Genomic DNA, 22,193 nt, shown 5'->3' on the forward strand with positions numbered 1-22,193 from the left:
AGAGATAGTTAGGCTCACTTACAAGCACAGTTTGAGCTCTGGAACTCAACTTCTTGAGAAGGGCTGGATTTCTTCTACTCTGGAGTTGCCTATCTGTGGGCTTGCTTTTAGCTCCCCAACTCAGCCGCCCTGTGTTGGAGTTTTCCCCGGTGCACGAGAGGGTCACTTCCCTGCGCCTTTGCGTCGGGGATCAGTCTCTCATTGTAGTTTGTGCCTACGGGCCAAACACCAGTGCAGAGTACCCAGCCTTCTTGTTGAGCATGTTGAGGATGTTGAGAGGATGTAAACTAATTTCTGATGAATAACTAGGATTTGCGGTGATGCAGTGGGTAGCGATATTGCCTCACAGTAAGAGAGTCGCTGGTTCAAATCTTGGATGGGTCAGTTGGCATTTATGTGTGGAGTTTGCATGTTCTCTCCCCACCAGGTTTCCCCCACAAGTCCAAAGTCATGTGGTATAGGTGAATTGGGTTAGCTAAATTGTCTGTAGTGTATGTGTGGGTGTGAATGAGTGTGTTTGGGTGTTTCCAGGGCTTAATTTGTGCTGTAACACGCCAGATCCGGCACCTCTGAAATCTGATCCGGCACCTCATTTTACTGATCCCCCTCCTAAACCACCCTCCTACCCCATCCGCTGTTCACTTTCTTCCGCGACTCCCCAACCCTCTTCACTTTCGTCCTCGACACCCCCACCCTGCTCACTTTCGTCCGCGACACCCCTCTGCCATCCATCGCCCCTCCTCTCCAATTTCGTCCGCGACACCTCTCCATCCTCGGGTAACATGCCGGATCCATTACCCCAATCTGTGTTTCCCAGTTCTGGGTTGTAGCTGGAAGAGCATTCGCTATGTAAAGTATGTGCTGGATAAGATGGAGGTTCATTCCGCTGTGGCGACGCCTGATTAATAAAGGGACTAAGCCGAAAAGAAAGTGAATGAATGAACTAGGATTTAACTCTAAGTCATCTAACTTGTGATTTACCTTCATTTACATGTGTAGATACTGATTATTTTTGACCAGTTGTGGTAAAAAGCAGCTGAAAACTGGTAAAATGATATACAGTGTTCTTTATATGCGTAGCAAAGTAGAGCCATCCATCTTGAAATGGTCCATTTATTGGATAGCGTTTCCTGTATTATGGCCCTGAGGAGTTTTATCTGTAGAAGAGGGCCAAGTTCAATAAATGATATCAGACAATATGACAATCTACAGAGGAGCAGAGCGAGAACTTCAAGGTTGCCTTGCTCAGTTGAATCACAAGATCAGACATGCAGAGCTGAATGAAGGAATTAAAGCTTAATCCTGGAGCCTTAATCCTTCTTCAGGACCTCATCACAGATTGGGATGTGACTTATCCGCACCATTAAGTCTTAATTTTAATTAAAATCGTGGACAATATGTATTTGTGATCCTGGTTTAATACAATTTGTGATCCTGGTTTTGTTTTAAGTTTAAATTCTTTGGTGCATTTTAAGACTGATAATATAATGCCCAGGGGCGTAGCGGACATTTTAAAAGTGGGGGACGGCTGTATGAGATCATATGTTCATATAATTATTAATCACATCACTACAGCCCTGATAATGCCAATTCTTAAATTGGAATACTCTGTAACTCTAGTTTTAAGACCTTTTTACACAAAATAAGAAAAGCAAATGGTTTAAAAAGCAATTACCAGTCTAGTTTTCAGATAATTTGACTAAATAATTTGCTTGAAATAAGCGTTATGGGCTAATACTTATTTTAAGACTTTTTTCTTTACCATAGTTTCCTTATTTCAAGAAATCTTACCAAGTATAATTATCCTACTGCACTGGCAGATAATCTGACTGGTTTCTAATCTGTATTTTCTTAAATAATTCATTCATTTCGTGTATTTAAATTTATGATTTATTTTGCAGTGCTACAGTTAGCCTACAGGTATGAAAACATTAACATAGCCTCTTCAGTCAAAGTACAGTGCCTGAATTGCACTGTACTTTGACTGAAGAGGCTATGTTAATGTTTTCATATCAGTCAGACGGTTAATTGTATGAACGTGAATTATCATTTTCAAATATAAAATGTATTAGGGAAAGTAGCTTAATAGAAGGAAGAATTTAGATTATTCCCTCCCCTTTCACATTACTGTCTTTCGCTCACTTTGACCGGTCCGGTAGATGGCGGAAGTGCATCTTTATTTTGAAAGCCGCCATAAAGCATCAGACGAGAAGAAGAACGGTTATAAATGCAGGTGAGTGCTTCAAATGCTGAAGCGTCGAGCGGCAGACAAGTCGTTCGTACGTGTGTTATAGATGTATTGTTATTATTAAGCTCTCGACATGTGTGTTGCTGTCATACTTAGGCTTGAAGAGTCGACTTTTTAATTTTACTGCACTGTAGGTTTGTTTACTTCTGTATACAAATATAGGAAACGTTTACATGAGTGTTTACCGTGTGCGACATTTGACCGGTAGCATAATGTGATCTGTAGGATAATGTCAGGACACCAGTGTTTATTAGAAAGCTGTTATGTTTACTGTTATGTCATGATGAAATAAATGTGCATTTACGTTTATAAAAATTAGTTTATATGTGTTTAATCGGTGTTTTAGAGATTAAAAAGCTCCATAATTTAGTTTTCACCATCAAGTATAATATTAAAGTACTGAGCTTTTTACATTTGTCAGGTATATTGTAAAAGTATATTGTCAAGTATTGTTAAATAGTATAAATTACAAGTCACTTTTTAAAACACCTTAAAAACAAGTCTGCTGAATGAGTATATTTATTAATAGACAATGCGAATATGTGAGCCCTTTATGGGAATGTTTAAATGTTTTAATATAAATTTGGGTGAATAAATCTCACAAGTCCTGCCAAAGAAGATTTTGCATAAGTTGTATTTAGTTTATTTTAGTTTAGAAATTGTATTAAAAGTATTCAAATTCTTTAAAAAAAACTAAACTGAAAACAATTCAACATTTTAATTTCAAAATGTTTTTAATTATTACTGAAAGCTCAGGGCATAGCTATTTAGTTTGTTCTTTGGATGGATTTATTCTTAACACAGTTGCATAATATATTCAGTAAGCAGCCTTTACATTTATAAACAACACATGAGGAAAGCATGCGAGTTGATGCGTTAATCATGATCAAAGAAATTGTCTTTGTTAATTTATTTTTTTGCATAAATCCATTGAGAAAAAAGAGCATAAAATACACAGTGCCAGTTTTGCAATTACCATACTCGTTAACATAAAGGTTATTTATTATTGTTTCTTTTATAAGCTCATTTTTTTAAGTTTGGAGGAGTACATTTTGGAATTAATGAAGATTACTGAAAATAAAATACATTTGAAATTAATATTTGCAATATTATACATCATACACTCACCACTTGTTACTTTGGTACTCCTTACTAGTACCGGGTTGGACCCCCTTTTGCCTTCAGAACTGCCTTAATTCTTCGTGGCATAGATTCAACAAGGTACTGGAAATATTCCTCAGAGATTTTTGGCTTTATTGACATGATAGCATCATGAAGTTGCTGCAGATTTGTCAGCTGCACATCCATGATGCCAATCTCCCGTTCGCCCACATCCCAAAGGTGCTCTATTGGATTGAGATCTGGTGACTGTGGAGGCCATTTGAGTACAGTGAACTCATTGTCATGTTCAAGAAACCAGTCTGAGATGATTCTTGCTTTATGACATGGTGTGTTATCCTGCTGGAAGTAGCCATCAGAAGATGGGTACACTGTGGTCATAAAGAGGTGGACATGGTCAGCAACAATACTCAGGTACCTATGTGCGTGCGTATGTACAGGGGTTGGACAATGAAACTGAAACACTGGCAAATTGAGTGTTGGAGGTTTCACATATAGATATATCTCAATGCACACAGCATTATTGGTGACATATCAAATTTCAAAAGAGGACAAATTGTTGATGACCAAGACTGTAAGTCTTTGTGATTTATCAAGAGCCACGATGTCAGAAAACCACCAAGAAGAAGAACCACATCCAACAGGAGGAACTGTTGATGCAAGAGGAACCTGTCTGAAAGGGATGCCCCTTGTGCTAACCTGGATTGTATTCAAAAAAACATAAAACCACAGCTGCCTAACTCTCTGCCGAATGAAATGTGCACCTCAACTCTCCTGTGTCCACCAAATCTGTTGGTCGGGAGCTCCACAAGTTCAATATACATGACCGGTCTGCTATACCCAAACCTTTGGTCACTCGTGCCAAACGTCAGTTTCAATGATGCCAACAGAGAAACTCTTGGGCTGTGGGCAATGTGAAACATGTATTGTTCTCTGATGAGTCCACCTTCCCTGTCTTTCCGGGAGAGTTAGGGTGTAGAGAAGCACCAAAGAAGTGTACCATCCAGAGTGCAGCATAGGGGGTGCCTCAGTGATGGTCTGGGCTTTAATATCATGGCATTTCTAGGCCCAATACTTGTGCTAGATGGGCTCGTCACTGCCAAGCACTACTGAACCATTCTGGAGGACCATGTGTACCCAGTGGTTCAAACATTGTATCCTGAAGGAGGTGCCATGTATCAGCATAATAATGCACCAAAACACACTGCAGGACTGGTGACTGAATGGTTTGATGAACGTGAAAGTGAAGTTAAACATCTTTCATGGCCTGCACAGTCACCAGATGTAAATATTATTGACCCACTTTGGGGTGTTTTGGAGGGGCGAGTCAGGAGTTTTCCTCCAGCAGCATCATGTTGTGACCTGGACACTATTCTGCAAGTAGACTGTCTCAAAATTCCTCTGGTCACTGCTCAGGACTTCTCTCATCCCCAAGACTAATTGATGCTGTATTGACCTAATAAGAGCATTCATTAATTAATAATAAAGTGCATTAGTTATTAAGAGTGTTTATTAATGTAAAGCATGTATTATTAGGTAATAAGAGCATGGATTAGTTATTAAGAGTGTGTATTTATTATTAGATGTGTGCATTAGTTAATAAGAGCATGCATTAGTTAATAAGAGTGTGTATTAGTTACTAATAGTCGCTGTGCTCCTGCAGGACAGTGGTGCGGGATGCTGCCTGATAAAGATGGACTGAATGGAGGTGGAGGAGTGCAGGACGGTCCCAAAGCTGAAGACCCTTCAGTGACTCTGTTCAGAGAATACCTGCGTCTGAAGACCGTCCATCCAGAGCCAGACTACGGTACCTGACAGAATCACTCTCTCTCTCACACACACACACACACACAGAACATTCACTGTTTTCCAGCATCTCAGTGCAGGTTTATGACGGCTGATAACCTTTAGAATAAATGTTTACTTCTGTGATGTTTAAGAATAGTGGGCTGGGCGGCAAGGCCTAAAATCGAAACCTTAGTTAATTGTACACTTTACCTCGATTTTGATAATTAAACGATTATTTCATTTTCAATTATGTGTTTCCTTAGCTTATATAATGTTAAGTTTATGATGGTTTTATTACTCTATTGTCTTGTTAATTGCACATAGATTTGACAACCTGTTCCTGCTTGCTCAGATACTAGTTTAATGATGTACACTATCTGAAGTAAAGGTAAAAATGATGTAACTTGGGTGGTACCTTTACAAAAGGTAAACTTTTGGTACCTTTAGGTACAATACGAACTGCAGTGTGAAAATTGTTCATTAGTTTGGGTGAAAAAAGTTCAAAACAGTGTCTGATATCATCTTAGTAGTAGGATAGAATAAGACAAGTTGTTTATGTAGCCCTTCACAGCTGAAAAGCATCACGTCTAGGATCAGTCTAATAACTTTGTCAATCAATCATTTTTAGATGCTGCTCTGAAGTTCCTGGAGCGGATGGCGGAGGAGCTCGCTTTACCCATGAAGAAAGTGGAGGTGATGAGTCACGCTATCCTAACATATTACACTAGAAATAATGGTGCTGAACTGTACCAAGTTAAGGTTTTCCAGCTTGTAACATTATTAGAATTTTATGGTGCTAAATAGAACCCTTTTCATCAGAACCATGCTTTGAAAGTAATATTTAGGACCTTACAAGTATTTTTTAATTAACTGTTTTATTAATATTGCCATTTAATATTAGTATAAAGAATTTATTTATTTAATTTAAGTATTATTAAGGTTAGTTTTATAACATATATAAATTATATATTAATAACTGCAATATCGGCTTGAGGTTGGAGACAGTATCGCTGAACTGGGCAACTGCAGTGGTGGTTCTCATTTTTAAGAGGGGGTGTTCCAACTATAGGGGGATCACACTCCTTGGAAATGTTTATGCCAGGGTACTGGAGAGGAGGATCTGGATGATGGTTGAACCTCAGATCCAGGAGGAACAATGTGGATTTCGTCCAGGCAGTGGTACACTGGATCAGCTCTATACCCTCACCAGGGTGCTCGAGGGTTCATGGGAGTATGCCCAACCAGTCCACATGTGTTTTGTGGACTTGGAGAAGGCTTTCGACCTTGTCCCTCATGGCATTCTGTGGGCAGTGCTCTGGGAGGGCTCTGTTAAGGTCCCTGTATGAACAGAGCAGGAGTTTGGTTTGCATTGCCAGCAATAAGTCAGACTTGTTTCCAGTGCATGTTGATCTCTGGCAGGGTTGCCCTTTGTCCAGGGTTACCGGTTCGGTTCATAATTTTAGGGGGTCTGGTTATTCGCAGATGATGTTGGCTTCATTGGATGTTGACCTTTAGCTTGCACTGAAATGGTTTGCTGCCAAATGTGATGCGGCAGGGATGAGAATCAGCACCTCCAAGTCCAAGGCCATGGTTCTCCACTGGAAAAAAAGGTGGTTTGCCATCTCCAGGTTTTAGGAAAGTCCTTACCCCAGGTGGGGGAGTTCAAGTATCTTGGGGTTTTGTTCACGAGTGAGGAAAGGATGGAGTGTGAGATTGACAGGCAGATCAGTGCAGTGGCAGCAGTAATGTGAATGATGTACTTGTCTGTTGTGGTAAAGAAGCTGAGCCGAAAGGCAAAGCTCTCAGTTTACCGGTCAATCTATGTTCCTACTCTCACCTATAATCACGAACTTTGGGCCATGACTGAAAGGATAAGATCTCGGATACGAGCAGCTTAAATGAGTTTCCTTTACTGGGCAACAGGGCGCACCCTTATAGACAGGGCCTTATAGATAGAGCTCTGTCACCCGGGAGAAACTCAGAGTAGAGCCGCTGCTTCTCCACATCGAAAGAAACAGCCAAGGTGGATCAGACAGCTGATTCAAATGGCTCCTGGATGCCTACCTAGGAATATATCCAGGCTTGTCCCAAAAAGCATGATATAAAGAACCTATGAGCTTTTTTTGTCAGTTACAGATTTGAAAAAAAAAGGCGGGAAATAAAGAGCACTGAATTCACACAAAGCACCGTGTCAGCATAACATTTTTTTTGGTGATTGTATGGTTTAAAAAAGAGCTATTACTAAGTGCAGAGAACCTTTTAATACTCATCTTTTTTTAGCGTGTCCATCTTGTTCTGGTTCACATATTAATCTCTGTCACTCAGGTGTGTCCCGGTCGAGTGGTTGCCATCATCTCCTGGATCGGCTCCAGGCCAGAGCTCAAATCTTTGGTGCTGAACTCACACACTGATGTGGTTCCTGTGTATGAGGTAAAGCTAAAACGCATCCGTCTCTGCACTGATTAACAACACGTCACATCACTGTATGTTCTTCTGCTGCAGGAGCACTGGAAACATCATCCATTCGCTGCTGTGAAAGATGCGGACGGCAACATCTACGCCAGAGGAGCTCAGGATATGAAATCTGTCACCATACAGTGAGTTTAAAAGCAATAGGGTTTGATTTAAGCAATAGTGATGTTTACTTCTGTTAAATTACAGGTCATACAGCAGTGTTCTCATTCATTTTCCCCTGCAGGTACATTGAAGCCATTCGCAGACTGAAGGCGGCTGGGAAGAGATTTTCTCGAACTATCCATTTAACATTTGTCCCAGGTCAGACCTCACCATAATCTTCGCATTTATTTGTTAAACCATTCTTACGTAGATTTATGTACTGAACTGAAGCGGAAACACTTCATAACCATTTGCCTTCAGGCCTTATGTGATTTTGTTCATAATATTATGTTGTTGTAAATATACATTTCAGCATCTTGTGCAATAGTCTCATCGCATTATCTGCAGTCTTGAATCAGTATTATAATTGACCAGGAGCCACGTTTGAAAACACTAGTGGTTTATGGAATCACTGGAATGTTTAACCATAAAGTTACCAAAACATTAATTATTTTATGCATGTTTTGATCATTTAAGTCAGTTTAAAGTATTCAGGCATTAGAAATCACCTTTCTAACTTTAATTGTATTTCTGTAAATATATGGAGCCTCGACTGGGCCAGTTGGCATTTCTGTGTGGAGTTTGCATGTTCTCCCCTTGTTGGTGTGGGTTTCCTCTTGGTGCTCTGATTTCCCCCACAGTCCAAACACATGCGGTATTAGTGGATTTAATTGGCCGTGGTATATGAGAGTGTGTGTGAATGTGAGTGTATGGGTTCTACGTTGCGGCTGGAAGGGCATCCGCTTCGTAAAAAAACAAATGCAGGAATAGTTGGCAGTTCATTCCATTGTGGCGACCCCTGAGAAATAAGGGACTAAGCCAAAGGAAAATGAATGAGTGAATGATGAAGACTATACAGTTTATTAACATTGGCTCATTAAATGTGTGCATCTGATTATTGCTAGACTTATGTAAAACCATTAAGCACTGTAGGTTTTATTTGTACAGTGTCACTGCTCTACTGTATTTTTCAGTGTTTGTGAATGCCCTTTAGCATCATTGTTTCTTGACATGATTGGGGGAAGGGGGTGGGGCGGTGCTGAATTTGTGCGTACTTTGGAATAAAATCCTGCAGGTGCCCCTGATATATTGTATACATTTTTCTTTTTTAGTAGAGTGTAGCCCTTAAACTGATGGTGTTTTGAATGTTCTTGACAGATGAGGAGGTCGGTGGTGAAAAAGGAATGAAAGCGTTTGTGAAGCATACAGAATTTCAGAAGCTGAACATCGGTTTAGCTCTTGATGAAGGTGAATTCAGAGTGTAAATTCAGTGTTTTAGTGCCTGTAGTCACTTTAGTGCTACACTAAGATTTTCTCAAACATGTTAAACCACTAAAAACAGTGTTTTTTTCAGGATTGGCAAACCCCACCAATGCTTATACTGTTTTCTATGGAGAAAGAAACCTCTGGTGTGAGTACCACCTGTGTGTGTGTGTGTGTGTGTGCGTGCGTGCGCGTGCGTGCGTGCGTGTGTGTGCGTGCGCGTGTGTGTGTACTGGTTTTGGTGGTGTACAGAAATTTGTATAATGACATGGGTATGACCTAGTTGTCCTCTATTATGATGGTTTATGAGGACATGTCTGATGCTCTTGTAATTCAAAACACTTAAAAATTATTTAATTTATTATCTAATTATTAAATTTTTTAATTATTAAAAACTATTAAATGGGGTCTTTTGATGTTCAGATTTTGCCACTTTTTCTGAGAGGGTTAGTTTTAGGTATGGGGTGTGATAGGGCCATATAAGTAGTGATTTATACAGTATAAACTGCATTATGCCTATGGAGAGTCCCTGTAAAGCACTAATACCAGCATGTGTGTGTTTATATGTGAATGAATGTGTGCTCTGTGCTGCAGGGATCACCGTCCGCTGTCCTGGAAGTCCAGGTCATGGTTCCAGGTTTGTGGAAAACACAGCAGCAGAGAAATTAGTGAGTGTGTTCAGAGAATAAACATGATCAAATCTGGAGCTGCAGGCAGACCATGTGAAGTGTCGTTTCACTGTTCATTTTAAAAAGGCCATTAATATTTTACTATTAGATTTAATCTGATCGGCGGTTCATTCCGCTGTGGTGACCCCAGATTAATAAAGGGACTGAGCAAAAAAGAAAATGAATGAATGAATGCTGTTTTAGCTAGGTCACTGGTTCAAGTATCGGCTGGGTCAGTTGGCATTTCTGTGTGGAGTTCGCATGCTCTCCTGATGTTGGCGTGGGTTTCCTCCGGGTGCTCCGGTTTCCCAAACACATGCGCTATAGGGGAATTGGATAAGCTAAATTGGCCGATTGTGTATGTGTGTGAATGAGAGTGTATGGGTGTTTCCCAGTGATGGGTTGCAGCTGCAAGGGAACCTGCTGTGTAAAACGTGCTTGGTAGGTTGGTGGTTCATTCCGCTGTTCATTCCAGATTAATAAAGAGACTAAGCCGAAAAGAAAATGAATGAATGAATAAATGTTTTATTTCTGTTAAGAAACAATCCTATGACATGTTTCACATTTTCACAATAATATTAAAAAGCACAATTTGTTTCTAATGTTAATGAAAATGAGCAGAATTTGTTAGATTAGATTATTTTTATCCTGAAATCATATATATTTGATTCTAAAGCACTGAAGACTGCGAGTATCGATGCTAAAAATTCAGCTTTAAATAACAAAAATAAATGACATTTTAAAATACATTCACAGGGAAGGATGTGTTTTAATTTCTAACAATATATCAGTGTTTTTCATATATCTTTATAATGAATTCTGCCTCGTCTGTTTCTCGTGTCCACAGCGGCGAGTTATAAACTCTTTCCTGGAGTTCAGAGAGAAGGAGAAACAGCGGTGAGCTTTCCTCAGAAGTTGACTTTTGGTTAAAGCAGAGCTGCTGAACATGAAGAAACACTGGTCTGTGTGTGTGTGTGTGTGTGTGTGTGCGTGTGTGTGTGTGTGTGTGTGTGCGTGTGTGTGTGTGTGTGTGTGTGTGTGTGTGTGTGTGTGTGTGCGTGCGTGCGTGCGTGCATGCGTGCGTGCATGTGTGTGTTTTCAGACTGAACACCAGTGAGTGTTTCACACTGGGAGACGTCACCACTATTAACATGACCATGGTCAAAGGAGGCGTCGCTTATAATGTGGTTCCTGCAGAAATGGACGTCAGCTTTGACTTGAGAATCCCTCCTACTGTTAACCTGCAGGTCTGTGTTTGCATTCATTCATCCATCAATCTATCCATTAATTTATGCATTCATCCATCCATTCACTCACCCATCCATCCAATTATCCATCTACCCATCCATTCATTTATGCATTCATCCATCCATTCATCCATCCATTCATCAATTCATTCATTCATTCATCCATCTATTCTTCCATTCATTCATCCATCCATCCATCCATTCATTCATCCATTCATTTATGCATTTATCCATCCATTCATCCATCCATTTATTCATCCATTTATGCATTGATCCATCTATTCATCCATCAATCCATCCATTAATTTATGCATTCATCCATCCATTCATTCGTTCATCCATTTATTCATGCATTCATTCATCCATCAATCCATCCATTCATTTATGCATTCATCCATTCATTCATCCAGCTTTTCATCCTTTCATGCATGCATTCATTCATTCAGCCATCAATCCCTCCATTCATTTATGCATTCATCCAATCATCCATCCATTCATTCATCCATCCATTCGTTCATTCACTTTAAACTGATTGTTTCATTAAATGTCTTCTCTAATTCCTTCATCTTGCAGGAGTTTGAGGAGCAGATTAAAGTCTGGTGTAGAGAAGCCGGTGAAGACGTGACTTATGACTTTGCACAGGTCAGATTTAATTTTACACCCAACACGAAACACTATTTCAGCTGCTGTAATCTCTGGTTATTTCATGAAGACCAAATCAGTCTATTTACTTTAACATTAGCCAGACTGGTGTTGTTATGCACAAGAGACAATGCAAAGTTACAATTATTTTATGCAGGGTCCATCTAGGCTTGGGCGGTATCCAACTCTTGATACCGTCAAACCTCCTCCCAATTTTACGTCGGTATCCGGTATTACCGCGCATAATAAAAGAATATGATGTAGGGCTCAGACAGCGTCACCAAACTGTTGGCTTGTGCCTAAACCATTCAGAAACTGAATACCGTATATGCGACCTTAGGTTCGCGGTCACCTGTTTGTCTTGTTCGTATTAGAGATCTGCGCGGGACGCTCTCTTAACAGCTCTATAACACATAACCCTCTCATATCGCTCAGGAGTTTATATTACACCAGCGTTACCGACTGCACCCGCACTTTATTCAGAAATTTATTCCTGCACCGCAAGCAATCTGGTCGGTCCCGCGGCTCCCGCGGTACAGCAGCGGGAATGCAGACCTCTAGTTCATATTTACCACGTCTCGAAACCCGAAATACTGCCAAACTGCAGAGGTTGGGTTTTTTTTGAGACCAGGTCACTTGGTGCGCGACTCGCTATCTTACCTCACCTCTCTCTCCTCCACACTGTCCCGTGATGGCATTCACACACACGTATTTGTAGGCATTAAATAAATAATATTTATATAAGTGCATTGTTTTTTATGACGGTATAACCGTATTGAAACTGACACCGTTGCTTTTTTTAGATCCCGCGGTATACCATATTACCGTATTACTGCCCAAGCCTAGTGAAGTCACCACTTACGTGCTCGCTACAGAGAGAAGGCTGTAGCAACGTTGTCCTGTGACATTCAGCAACCTTGAGCGACGTTCTTACTACATGTAATAATGCTTTTTTCCTTGCAGTTTATCAGTACTGCCGAGAATACAGGATAATCAGTAATTATTTTAAATATTGTTTATTCATTTTCCCTTTAAATGTAATAACTGCATATGTACACTTTTAAGTGTAAAACGCCACACAAATGTAATTAATCAGACTTTATTATATATTAATGGACTGGAGGATATAGCAGGACGTGGAGTGCAGCCGAAGGCCAGGCGTAGTATGGAGAACGCAGTCAGAGAAAGAAACAAATCCAACAGAGAATCCAGTTCAGAGATGGATCCACAGCAGCCACAAGTCAACACAGGCAGTGAACAAGAGAGGACAGATCAGATCTTGACACAGCAGGACTACACAAATGACCACTGATGACTTATTTGGCAAGAAGAAATAAAGCAATACTCACGTCTCCTCGGTCGTTGTTGAATGAGACGCCGACCGCTCTGTTGAAATTTAAACTGATTCATTGATGACGAGGAAATGTTGTACAGCGGTCGTCCACTACTTTCTTTCAACCTGGAGTCACTACTTTACTTTTTCTTGTCTCTGTGGATTAGAAAATTCAGTCCTGCGAGACCAATCAAATCACACATAGAAGGTAAATCACATCATAATGAAGTACCTCAAGACATGGGCGATTTATAATTGCAGCAAACTGTTTGGAAGCATTAAAAGTGTCCAAGAAGATGTCCAAAATCTTTACACACATTGATCCAGAGACTGTTTAGATGCATGTTACTGATGAGCAGATGACGGATGTTTACTGTATGATGACCGAAATGGCCTTAAACACCCAGCAGGCACAAGACGTCAACATGACGTCAGATTGACGTTGTACCCTAACGTCATGGGGACGTTGCATTTTGTTTAGAAATAAAAATCGAGTTGACGTCAGAACTCAGTATCAGGGCTGACATCAATGTCCAACGTCCAACCTAAAACTAACCAAATATCAACGTCTAATAATGTAACAGCTTGACGTTGTGTAAACGTTACCACTATTGACATTTATCAGACGTTGGATTTTGGTTGCCATACCTGATGAATAAATGTCAGTATTTGACGTCAGTATGATGTTGATTTTAGATGTTGGATCGACGTTGGATTTTGTTTACTTTCTGACAACCTAAAATTGACCAAATATCAACGTCATTTGACATCATTATTGGACATCAAAATAACATTGTCCTTAGACGCTGGCTAGACATTGAATTTTAGTCACCTGACGTCAAAACCTAAATCTAACCTAATAATAACGTCTTATGATGTTGTGCGCCTAGATACACTACAGAATGTTACGTTTACACATATCCACATATCATATGTACACACATCTGTTTTTAACAGCGTAATACTCACTACTCTTGAGTACTTTTGAAAGGCTTACCTTTTACTCATACTTTGAGTAATATTTACAGCCGATACTTTTACCCCACTTGCACAATATTTTAGCCAAGTAATGGTACTTTTACTTGAGTATGATTTTTCAGTACTCTTTCCACTACTGGTGTTTTGTCTGCTCTCAAAGAAATAAGTGATGTTTTATAAACAAATTTGGGGAGGAGCACGCGCAGAAGTTTCAGTATCAAATACGTCATTGACAATTATTCTATTATCCAATCAGTTCTTGACCAAACCCCTATATATACCAAAGCTGTCTTACCTGCAGCATCTCACGACTTTAGCATCCCTCCACCACCCCGTCACCTCACCTCTTAAGCATTACAATCCCGGGGGGAGCGTTCTGGGGCCGGGCTAGATACTTCGCTCGAATCCCAATTCCTCTGTTTCCTGATAAGAGGAATAACTCGAGTTTGGGTGTCTTCCCCGAGCTCAGAGCCCTCTCCCCGGACAGCACGCCAAATACGCTTTATTCTGAAACTATTGCAAGTGTGAACTCGTGAAACAGCCTGATATTGGCAGCATAACCATAAAAACGTAACTTTTAAAAACATCTCACAATGGTCCTAGTATTGAGCCTTTTGTTACTCCTATCAACACTGTGTGTTTTTTTAAGGCTGATCTTCATCATTTTCTCTTCTCTTTTACAAGGTTGGTACAACGTTGTAGGAAGGTCGCTACATTGAGGCAACGTTGTGTGTTTGTTGGGAGTGCACCGCACATATGTCCGATTTTTTTTGGTGTTGAAGCGTATTATATTTGGAATAAATCACTCTTTCCAATCAGATCGAAATTTCTTTCAGATTGAGCTCAGTCATTTTGATTAAGGTGTTTATGTGATTGATATAAGGCTGATCTTCATCATTTTCTCTTCTCTGCAGAAAAACACAGACCAGAACTTGACATCCACAGATGAGAGCGACCCCTGGTGGCAAGCCTTCAGCTCCACCTGTAAAGCAATGTGAGGGGAAACTACGCTCAGTTGTGTGAGCATGCATTTGCAGACTTGTGTATGACTTTCTGCATCTCCTGACAGGAACATGACTCTGAGAAAGGAAATTTTCCCTGCGGCCACAGACAGTAGCTTCATTAGGGAAGTAAGTCACTTTTACTTCCATCTGTAAGATTCAATAACAACAGTAATGACAAATACAGTGCTAATATGTTTTGATTATATTGCTGACTGCACATTTTCATTAGAGGTTAGGTATACAGTTTTCTTTTAGGATGGCTGGAATAAAAATACATGTTTAAAATGTAAAAATTGAATTGTAAATTGTCAATATTATTAAGAAATATAGATATTTTTTGATTGTCTACAGAACAAATTACTATTGTCCAATGACTTGCCTAATTAAACTTGCCTAGTTAACCTGATTAACATAGTTAAGCCTTTAAATTGCACTTTAAGCTGAATACTAGTGTTAAATGGGATGACAATACACAGAAAGATAGAAGGGGGACAGTTTTTTTTGACCACTTCATACATCTGCATTGAAAGATTCTTGTTTTTGGATTGAATTCTGTTTGATAAAATTTGTATCCTAATTTTGATGCGTTTTTTTGTTGGTCTATTATTTCTCAAACAAGAATATATAGTACTTGAGTGGAATGAAGTGCGTTCAATTTAAAGTTGATACCATCCTTCTGAGTTTCAACATCTGGCAAACAGCCTTCTCCACAAGAACCAACACTACACCTCTATATTGTTTTATATTTGCCGTGGACAGACACAGAAATCCACCTGTGTACGTACTCAAATAGAAAAAAATATGAAAAATCAGGTGTGTCTGCAAAATCTCCCTGTGAGTGATGGTACAGGTGCGGATACATCTGCACCAGCTCTACTACTCTACTCTCTAGTGTATTGTTGTGGCTAGTGTTGTTGTTTTGGATATTATTTTCCAGTCTGACCTCTGTGGATTGAGAAACGAATTGTGATTTACATGTTAAGTCAATGCAAAGACACGAAAAGACATCCTGTGGCGTGATGCGTGCGAATGTCGGTTGAAGTTCCGATTTTACAACTCGAGCGATTGGTGCGATACACGCGTACGCGTGTATCGCACCAATCGCTCGAGTTGTAAAATCGGAACTTCAACCGACATTCGCGCCACGTTAACCAATCAGGAGCTCTCTCTTGTAAGAGAGTGATTATGATGTAGCGCCTGTTGTTGGTGTCCTGGGGGAAATCCTCCTGCTGACACCGTATAACAGTTCATCAAACTGGGCTTGGCTCAGTCGGAAGCACCCCTGAAAGCTTCCGTCATCCAGGTGTAGTTTCTAGAGGAGTTTTTGAATTCACAGAGCTGGTGCACCTTTGAAAGGATCTAGTGGACTCAGGCATGGCTCCAAACGAATCGACGCTGTTTTTCAGCCTTCCTAAAGCATGTAAACACAGCTATTCTCTCAATACAATCCATGTTAGCCATTTAGCAATGAAGCTAGAGTCACCGGAACAGAAGGACAGAAGCCCTGCCCATCACTTGAACCCGCATCTGTTATAAAGCGGATATGATGCGTGAAGGAAGCGAGTAAACTCAAAATGTTCACGCGTCTATTTATGCGCGATTCATCTGCGCGTACCACATCTGGTGTAAACACGGTATTAGAGGATGGATTTTCAGAACACGTCCACTGATTGTGTAATCATTACTGACCAATGGCAGCACAAAGATGTTTAGGAGTTAAAACGTTTGCTAGTTGGCTTTGTTGTGATGTATCGAACTGCCAAAACAAACTCAAAAAGAACTTCGTTTTGGCCTCGTTTTGTTCGAAATGATGTAATTTCCGATTTTGTTTGATGCTTGGTGCCTTTAAATGGTGTGCTATATAGCTCAGTTGTTGTCTTATTTTGTAGGTGGGTCTTCCTGCCTTTGGTTTCTCTCCAATGAATCTCACCCCCATCCTGCTTCACGATCACAACGAGTACCTGAACGAGCAGGTGTTTCTGCAGGGCATCCAGGTGTACGAGCGGCTCATTCCTGCTCTCGCCGGTATGGCTCCTCTGAGCGGAGAACTGTAGATTCACGTACAGGTATCTGCCATAACATAAATCATATGAGCTGATCCCATATAACCGAGATCATCATTTTATGTTCGCTTTAACTCAGGAGTCCCAGTTATTCAATAATGTCTTAGAGATGCTTTTAAGTCTTAATTAGCACACTGAAGTAAGGTGGCCTGTGTCTCAAATGAGAAATGAAAATGTTTTCAGAGACTCAAACGGTGTAGCTGTGCTTGCCATATATGCATTATATTTTTAATACAGATGATTTTAATGCAAATGTATGGTTATATATTGAAAATATGTATGGGTGATGTATAATTAGACTTATAATATACTATACTACACAGTTAGCTTTTTCAGCTTTTTCTCAAAGCGTCCTGATTGGTAGAATTTTTATTTATTTGAAAATAATAAAGATGTATTTTAAATGTGGGTCAAGAACTCACATGGCCCACATATCAATTATAACATCTGAGCCAAATACTACATTTTACATGTGGCCCAAGTGCTGTGTGCCGCTTTAAAGACGATGCCACCTCTGCCAAACCAGGGCCATGTTTGGCTCACATGCTGTGTGCCAGTGCCGGATGAATGCCTGCTGTGCCATATTTATGCCAAATCTGGGCCAGAATTCTCTGCTACCTGGATATATATATATATATATATATATATATATATATATATATATATATATATATATATATATATATATATATATATATATATATATAAGGTGAGTGCTACTGAGACATTCATGTATATTTATTAGTCTTTACATGCTTGATTCTGATTGGTCAATCTCAACATTTCAAGCTAAATTTTTCCCAGAAAACTGATTAAACTAAAAACACAATCTCATCTGGATATCACCAATCATATTAGCCAATAGTGAATATATTCATATACATATTAATATTCTTATATAAATAATAAACTAATAGTTACTGTAGAATAGATCAAATAAATGCAGGCTGCGTCCAGCCATTTGAAACATTCTCCTGTCTGCAAGCTTTACATTTAATTGTCGAGTAAGGAAATTATTACAGCTCAGAGCAATGTTTTGTGCCTAATATTTTAGATTTGTTGATACTCCTCGTGTCATAAGATAATGTACAATCAGCCAGTTGTTTTTGCAGAATAAAGCCATTCAGTCTTATACAACACTATACTGCAAGAACACCCATATATAATACACATCTTCTATGATATTATTTCAATTATGTTTGATTATTTCGGCCATTTTTATTCTCATATATATATCTTACCATATTTCCACTTCACTGATGGGTTTGAATGTGTGTTTGAGGTGTTTCTCTGAATCTCTGCACACTAAACACACAGGCTGTTTGTCCTCCAGACGGAAGAGTTTGAGTCTCTCACTGTGTAAACTGCAGATCTCCTCAGATCCTGATGAACCTCTCTTATTTCTCTCCTTCAGGAACGACTCACACAAGTTTTTCAATGCTAGATTAACTGGAGGATCAGTTTTGAGGATCAGTTCTTCTGCAGACGGGACCCTCCTGAGTATTCTTGATTCTCCAAAACTGTTGAAGACACTTTTTACAGAAACTGTGACTACATGATAAAATAACTGAAGTCTTCCTGACACACTGGACAATTATAATCATGTTCAGCTGATGAAGCCATTTTCACTGCTGCATGTTCAGAAACAAACTGATCTGTTCATAACCGATTGTTGATTCCTTGTTTGATTTTGTCCAGAAGTCCAGAATAAAAGTCAGTTTGACAGAAAATGGTGAAATAATGAACCTCTTCCTGGTCCATGTGTTTCAGTGGGTGGAGAAGTTTATGATTGCCTTTAGCCTGTGAAACTGGTCAAACAGGAACATCAGAACAAATTCCACTCAGATACACAGGTAATGTAAAATTAAAAACAAAATACAAATACTGGCCTTTATGTTCAACCATTTTGCTTCATTAACTGCTGAAGTCACATTAATTAACAGGTTCCTGCTTATCAGCTAATTGTTAGTGTTTGGTGAGCAGAAATCTCATTGATTTGACCTGGAACAGGATTTCAGCATCTTCTGCAGTGGTTTAATGCTAAATCTGTGAAGTTCTATGAGAGATCCATTACAATAGTTCATGAACCAGCTCTACCAGCACCCGGAAGCTCTGAAATCTGATCTGGCACCTCATTTTACCGATCCCCCTCCTTCCCCCTCCGCTGTTCACTTTCTTCCACGACACCCCAACCCTCTTCCCTTTCATCCGCGACACCCCTCTGCCATCCACCGCACCAACCCTCGCCATCCCCCTCCCTCACTTCACTTTCGTCCGCGACCAACCCGTTCTCCAACCACGTGCGCGACACATATACGTCCTCGAGTAATATGCCAGATCCATTAACCCGATCTGTTCCGGGACCTTGCAATTCACAAATTAAGCACTGGCTCCACCCCTTCGTTCGTTTGACCAAAGGAGAACTGGACCCAATTCAGCTTGTTTCCTCCAAGGTTTGGGGCCCTATCATACACCCGGTGCAATAAGGCGCAAGACATGTATGACATGATTTGTTGCTATTTTCAGACCAGCGCAACCCTAATTGTCATGTTTTGCGACACCTTGTTTAAGTAGCAAATCCATTTGTGTTCCAGAAAGGAGGTGTGTTAAGGTGCATTGTTGGTGTGTTACTATTCTGAAAAGCTGAAATAGACAGCGCCATTGACCAAGTAAAAGCAGGTCTAAAGTGAGTTACAGCAATACACAAATATCTTTACAGATGAAAAAGAATTAAAATGTTACAAAAATGATTATTTTCTACATAAATAAAAAAACACTCATCACTTCATCATGTCTGAGGGCTTTTCAGTTTATTCATGACGATCTGCATCTGTATAATGTTATTATTATTAGCAGTATTGTGTATTATATGCATATTTATATTTGTTTTAAAAACTAATTTTAAATTTGTCTACCTGTCGGGTTTTGGAGATGTCTGCATCACCATATGGAGGAGTGGAGAACTAGTGGTGGGCAAAGCGAGGCTTCATGAAACACTGAAACAGTCGGAGCAAATGTGTCGAAGCTTCGAAACGTTTTGAAACCCCTCTCTACAGTGACGCCTAGTGGTCATTTTTATGTATTGCACTGAAATAGCTTCAGCAAAGAACAGTTGACCAGGCTTAGTTCGTGCCCAACTGAGCCTGGTTTCTCTCAAGGTTTTTTTTCTTCACTTTCGTCAATTAGTGAAGTTTTTTTGTAAGATTGAATCGGCAAGTGATTTAGTGGAGCGACTAGGATTCCTGATTACCATGTGGGGATAGTGGGTTCGGATCCAGGCTGATACAGCTATTTTGAAATGCTTTAATATCAGTTTGAATTGCTTTGTTCGTGTATCGTTTTGTTTCAACATTGGTCTGACATCCGAATAAACACTTTGTGAATGAATATGGCTTGTTTTGGTCATAAAACAGGGTTGTTGCTAGATCAGACATGATTGTGGCCAGAAGTTAACAAGAACTATTTATATTATTCAAAAATGATGCTAAATTGATGGCGTATCTAAAGCTGTATCCTATCTAGACTACACTATAAAACAGTAACATTATTAAAGTACATAAAATCATGAATTCAGAGTATTTGTACAAGTCGGGATTCAATCCTAAAAGTCATTTGAAGCTCAGTAACATCATGCACACGCAGGGTCCACTAGGCCAGTGTTTCCCAACCCTGTTCCTGGAGGCACACCAACAGTACATATTTTGGATGTCTCCCTTTTCTGACCCATTAACTTCAGGTGTTGGAGTCTCTTCTGATGTTATGATAAGTTGATTCAGGTGTGTTTGATTAGGGAGAGGTTGAAAATGTGTACTGTTGGTGTGCCTTCAGGAACAGGGTTGGGAAACACTGCACTAGGCTATATTCAGAACTTTTTCTGACCCTATCAGTAAAATGCAGATTCGCCAGGTCTCGAAGCGCTTCTGAACTGATCGATGCTTTGAATCGCTTTAGTCACGTGACCAGGTGTTTCGGAACACTTTAGTCACGTGACCAGGTGTTTCAGGTCATGCTTCGGTGCAGTGTTTTGAAACACTTGTGCTTCGGGATCTCGATACTGTGTCGAAACGTCAGTTTCACATCAGCCATCCCTATGGAGAACATGAGACTGATTCCTGTGACGCTCCAGGGACAGACGAGTCTTCGCTGAGGCCAGCTTCCAGCCTCCGCCGCTGAGACTGCAGCTCTGCACAAGACGTTTGGTTTCTCTCAAGGTTTTTTTTCTTCACTTTCGCTAATTAGTGAAGTTTTTTTCCCTCTCCGCTGTCGCCGCTGGCTTGCATGGTTCAGGATCTGTAGAGCTGCGCATCGTTGGATTTGCTCTTCAGTATTTGGACTCTCAGTGGTGATTTTAAACCACACTGAGCTGAACTGAACTTAAACACTACAAACTGAACTACACTGTTCCAATTTACTATGATCTTTTATGTGAAGCTGCTTTGACACAATCTACATTGTATAAGCGCTATACAAATAAAGGTGAATTGAATTGAATATGGGAAAACTTAGAGCGCAGTGAATGGGAGAATACAACAAATCTTATTTTACAATCTTATTTGCTGAAATAGTAAAATAAAAACTCCACGATGATGTTATAAAGACTTTCAGAAAAAGGAAAATAATAGTGTGAGACTGATGACGGCAGCGTGAAGAGAGAATAACGTCAAACTTGCTGTCCTGTCCCATAGACGCTGCATTATAGAAACACCTCGCACAAGCGGTAATTCGTTTTTTGTCATTTGAAGCAGAGATGATACTACATACGTAAATGCATAGAAATGTTCATACATTTCTTTAAAAATAAAGATATTTAAAACTTTAAAGGATTTAAGATGCTGATGACAGTTAAACGCCTCATATCAGGCTTGTGAAAAGGGTCCATTGGAAAAAAACAGCCCTGCATAAAACTGCATAAAACTACATAGAGATTGATTTAAATATGACTTTATTTCTTTTTGTTATTGTGTAATCTTTTACATCCTGTCAGATTAAAATAATAATAATTTCTGATTATTTTAATGTGAATTTTGCATATATTATTAAATATAAATCTTAAAGAATACTTTTTCTCAGCAAGGCTGCATGGTTACCATAAAATAAACCTGCTGTCTGTGTTAGATCACACTCTCCACGCCAAATAAATAAGAACTAGGAGAAAATGTCTGTTTCTCTGGGTATCCAGACAACAAGCCAGCAGAGCCACCCAATACCCAAACCTGTTGATGAA

General features: G+C 39.7%; 1 protein-coding gene across 2 annotated transcripts; it reads left to right on the forward strand.

Annotated features, from left to right (window-relative positions):
• The first annotated feature begins 2,050 nt into the window (after positions 1 to 2,050).
• On the forward strand, positions 2,051 to 18,470 carry LOC130216209 (aminoacylase-1A). 2 transcript variants are annotated; one of them, XM_056448105.1, is made up of 16 exons: positions 2,051 to 2,233; positions 5,031 to 5,174; positions 5,784 to 5,848; positions 7,481 to 7,585; positions 7,658 to 7,752; positions 7,854 to 7,930; positions 8,930 to 9,019; positions 9,126 to 9,182; positions 9,629 to 9,702; positions 10,550 to 10,599; positions 10,805 to 10,949; positions 11,523 to 11,591; positions 14,817 to 14,896; positions 14,972 to 15,032; positions 16,796 to 16,972; positions 18,384 to 18,470. In XM_056448105.1, exons 2-15 carry the CDS (start codon positions 5,045 to 5,047, stop codon positions 16,958 to 16,960), a joined length of 1,263 nt encoding a protein of 420 aa, XP_056304080.1. In that variant the 5' UTR covers positions 2,051 to 2,233; positions 5,031 to 5,044; the 3' UTR covers positions 16,961 to 16,972; positions 18,384 to 18,470. The 2 variants fall into 2 exon arrangements, with proteins under 2 accessions (XP_056304080.1, XP_056304081.1); XM_056448106.1 differs by lacking the exon at positions 2,051 to 2,233 and adding an exon at positions 3,446 to 3,469.
• The last annotated feature ends 3,723 nt before the right edge of the window (positions 18,471 to 22,193 follow it).

Source organism: Danio aesculapii, chromosome 22 (assembly GCF_903798145.1).
Source record: "Danio aesculapii chromosome 22, fDanAes4.1, whole genome shotgun sequence".
NCBI classification, from domain to species: domain Eukaryota; kingdom Metazoa; phylum Chordata; class Actinopteri; order Cypriniformes; family Danionidae; genus Danio; species Danio aesculapii.

What these genes read in the sequence shown, in the direction of transcription:
- LOC130216209 (XM_056448105.1), top strand. Translation starts at nt 5,045, where the DNA reads ATGCTGCCTGATAAAGATGGACTGAATGGAGGTGGAGGAGTGCAGGAC. An exon ending in TACCCATGAAGAAAGTGGAG is followed by an intron (nt 5,849 to 7,480) that starts GTGATGAGTCAC and finishes TCTGTCACTCAG; the next exon opens with GTGTGTCCCGGTCGAGTGGT. An exon ending in AGCTCCACCTGTAAAGCAAT is followed by an intron (nt 14,897 to 14,971) that starts GTGAGGGGAAAC and finishes ATCTCCTGACAG; the next exon opens with GAACATGACTCTGAGAAAGG.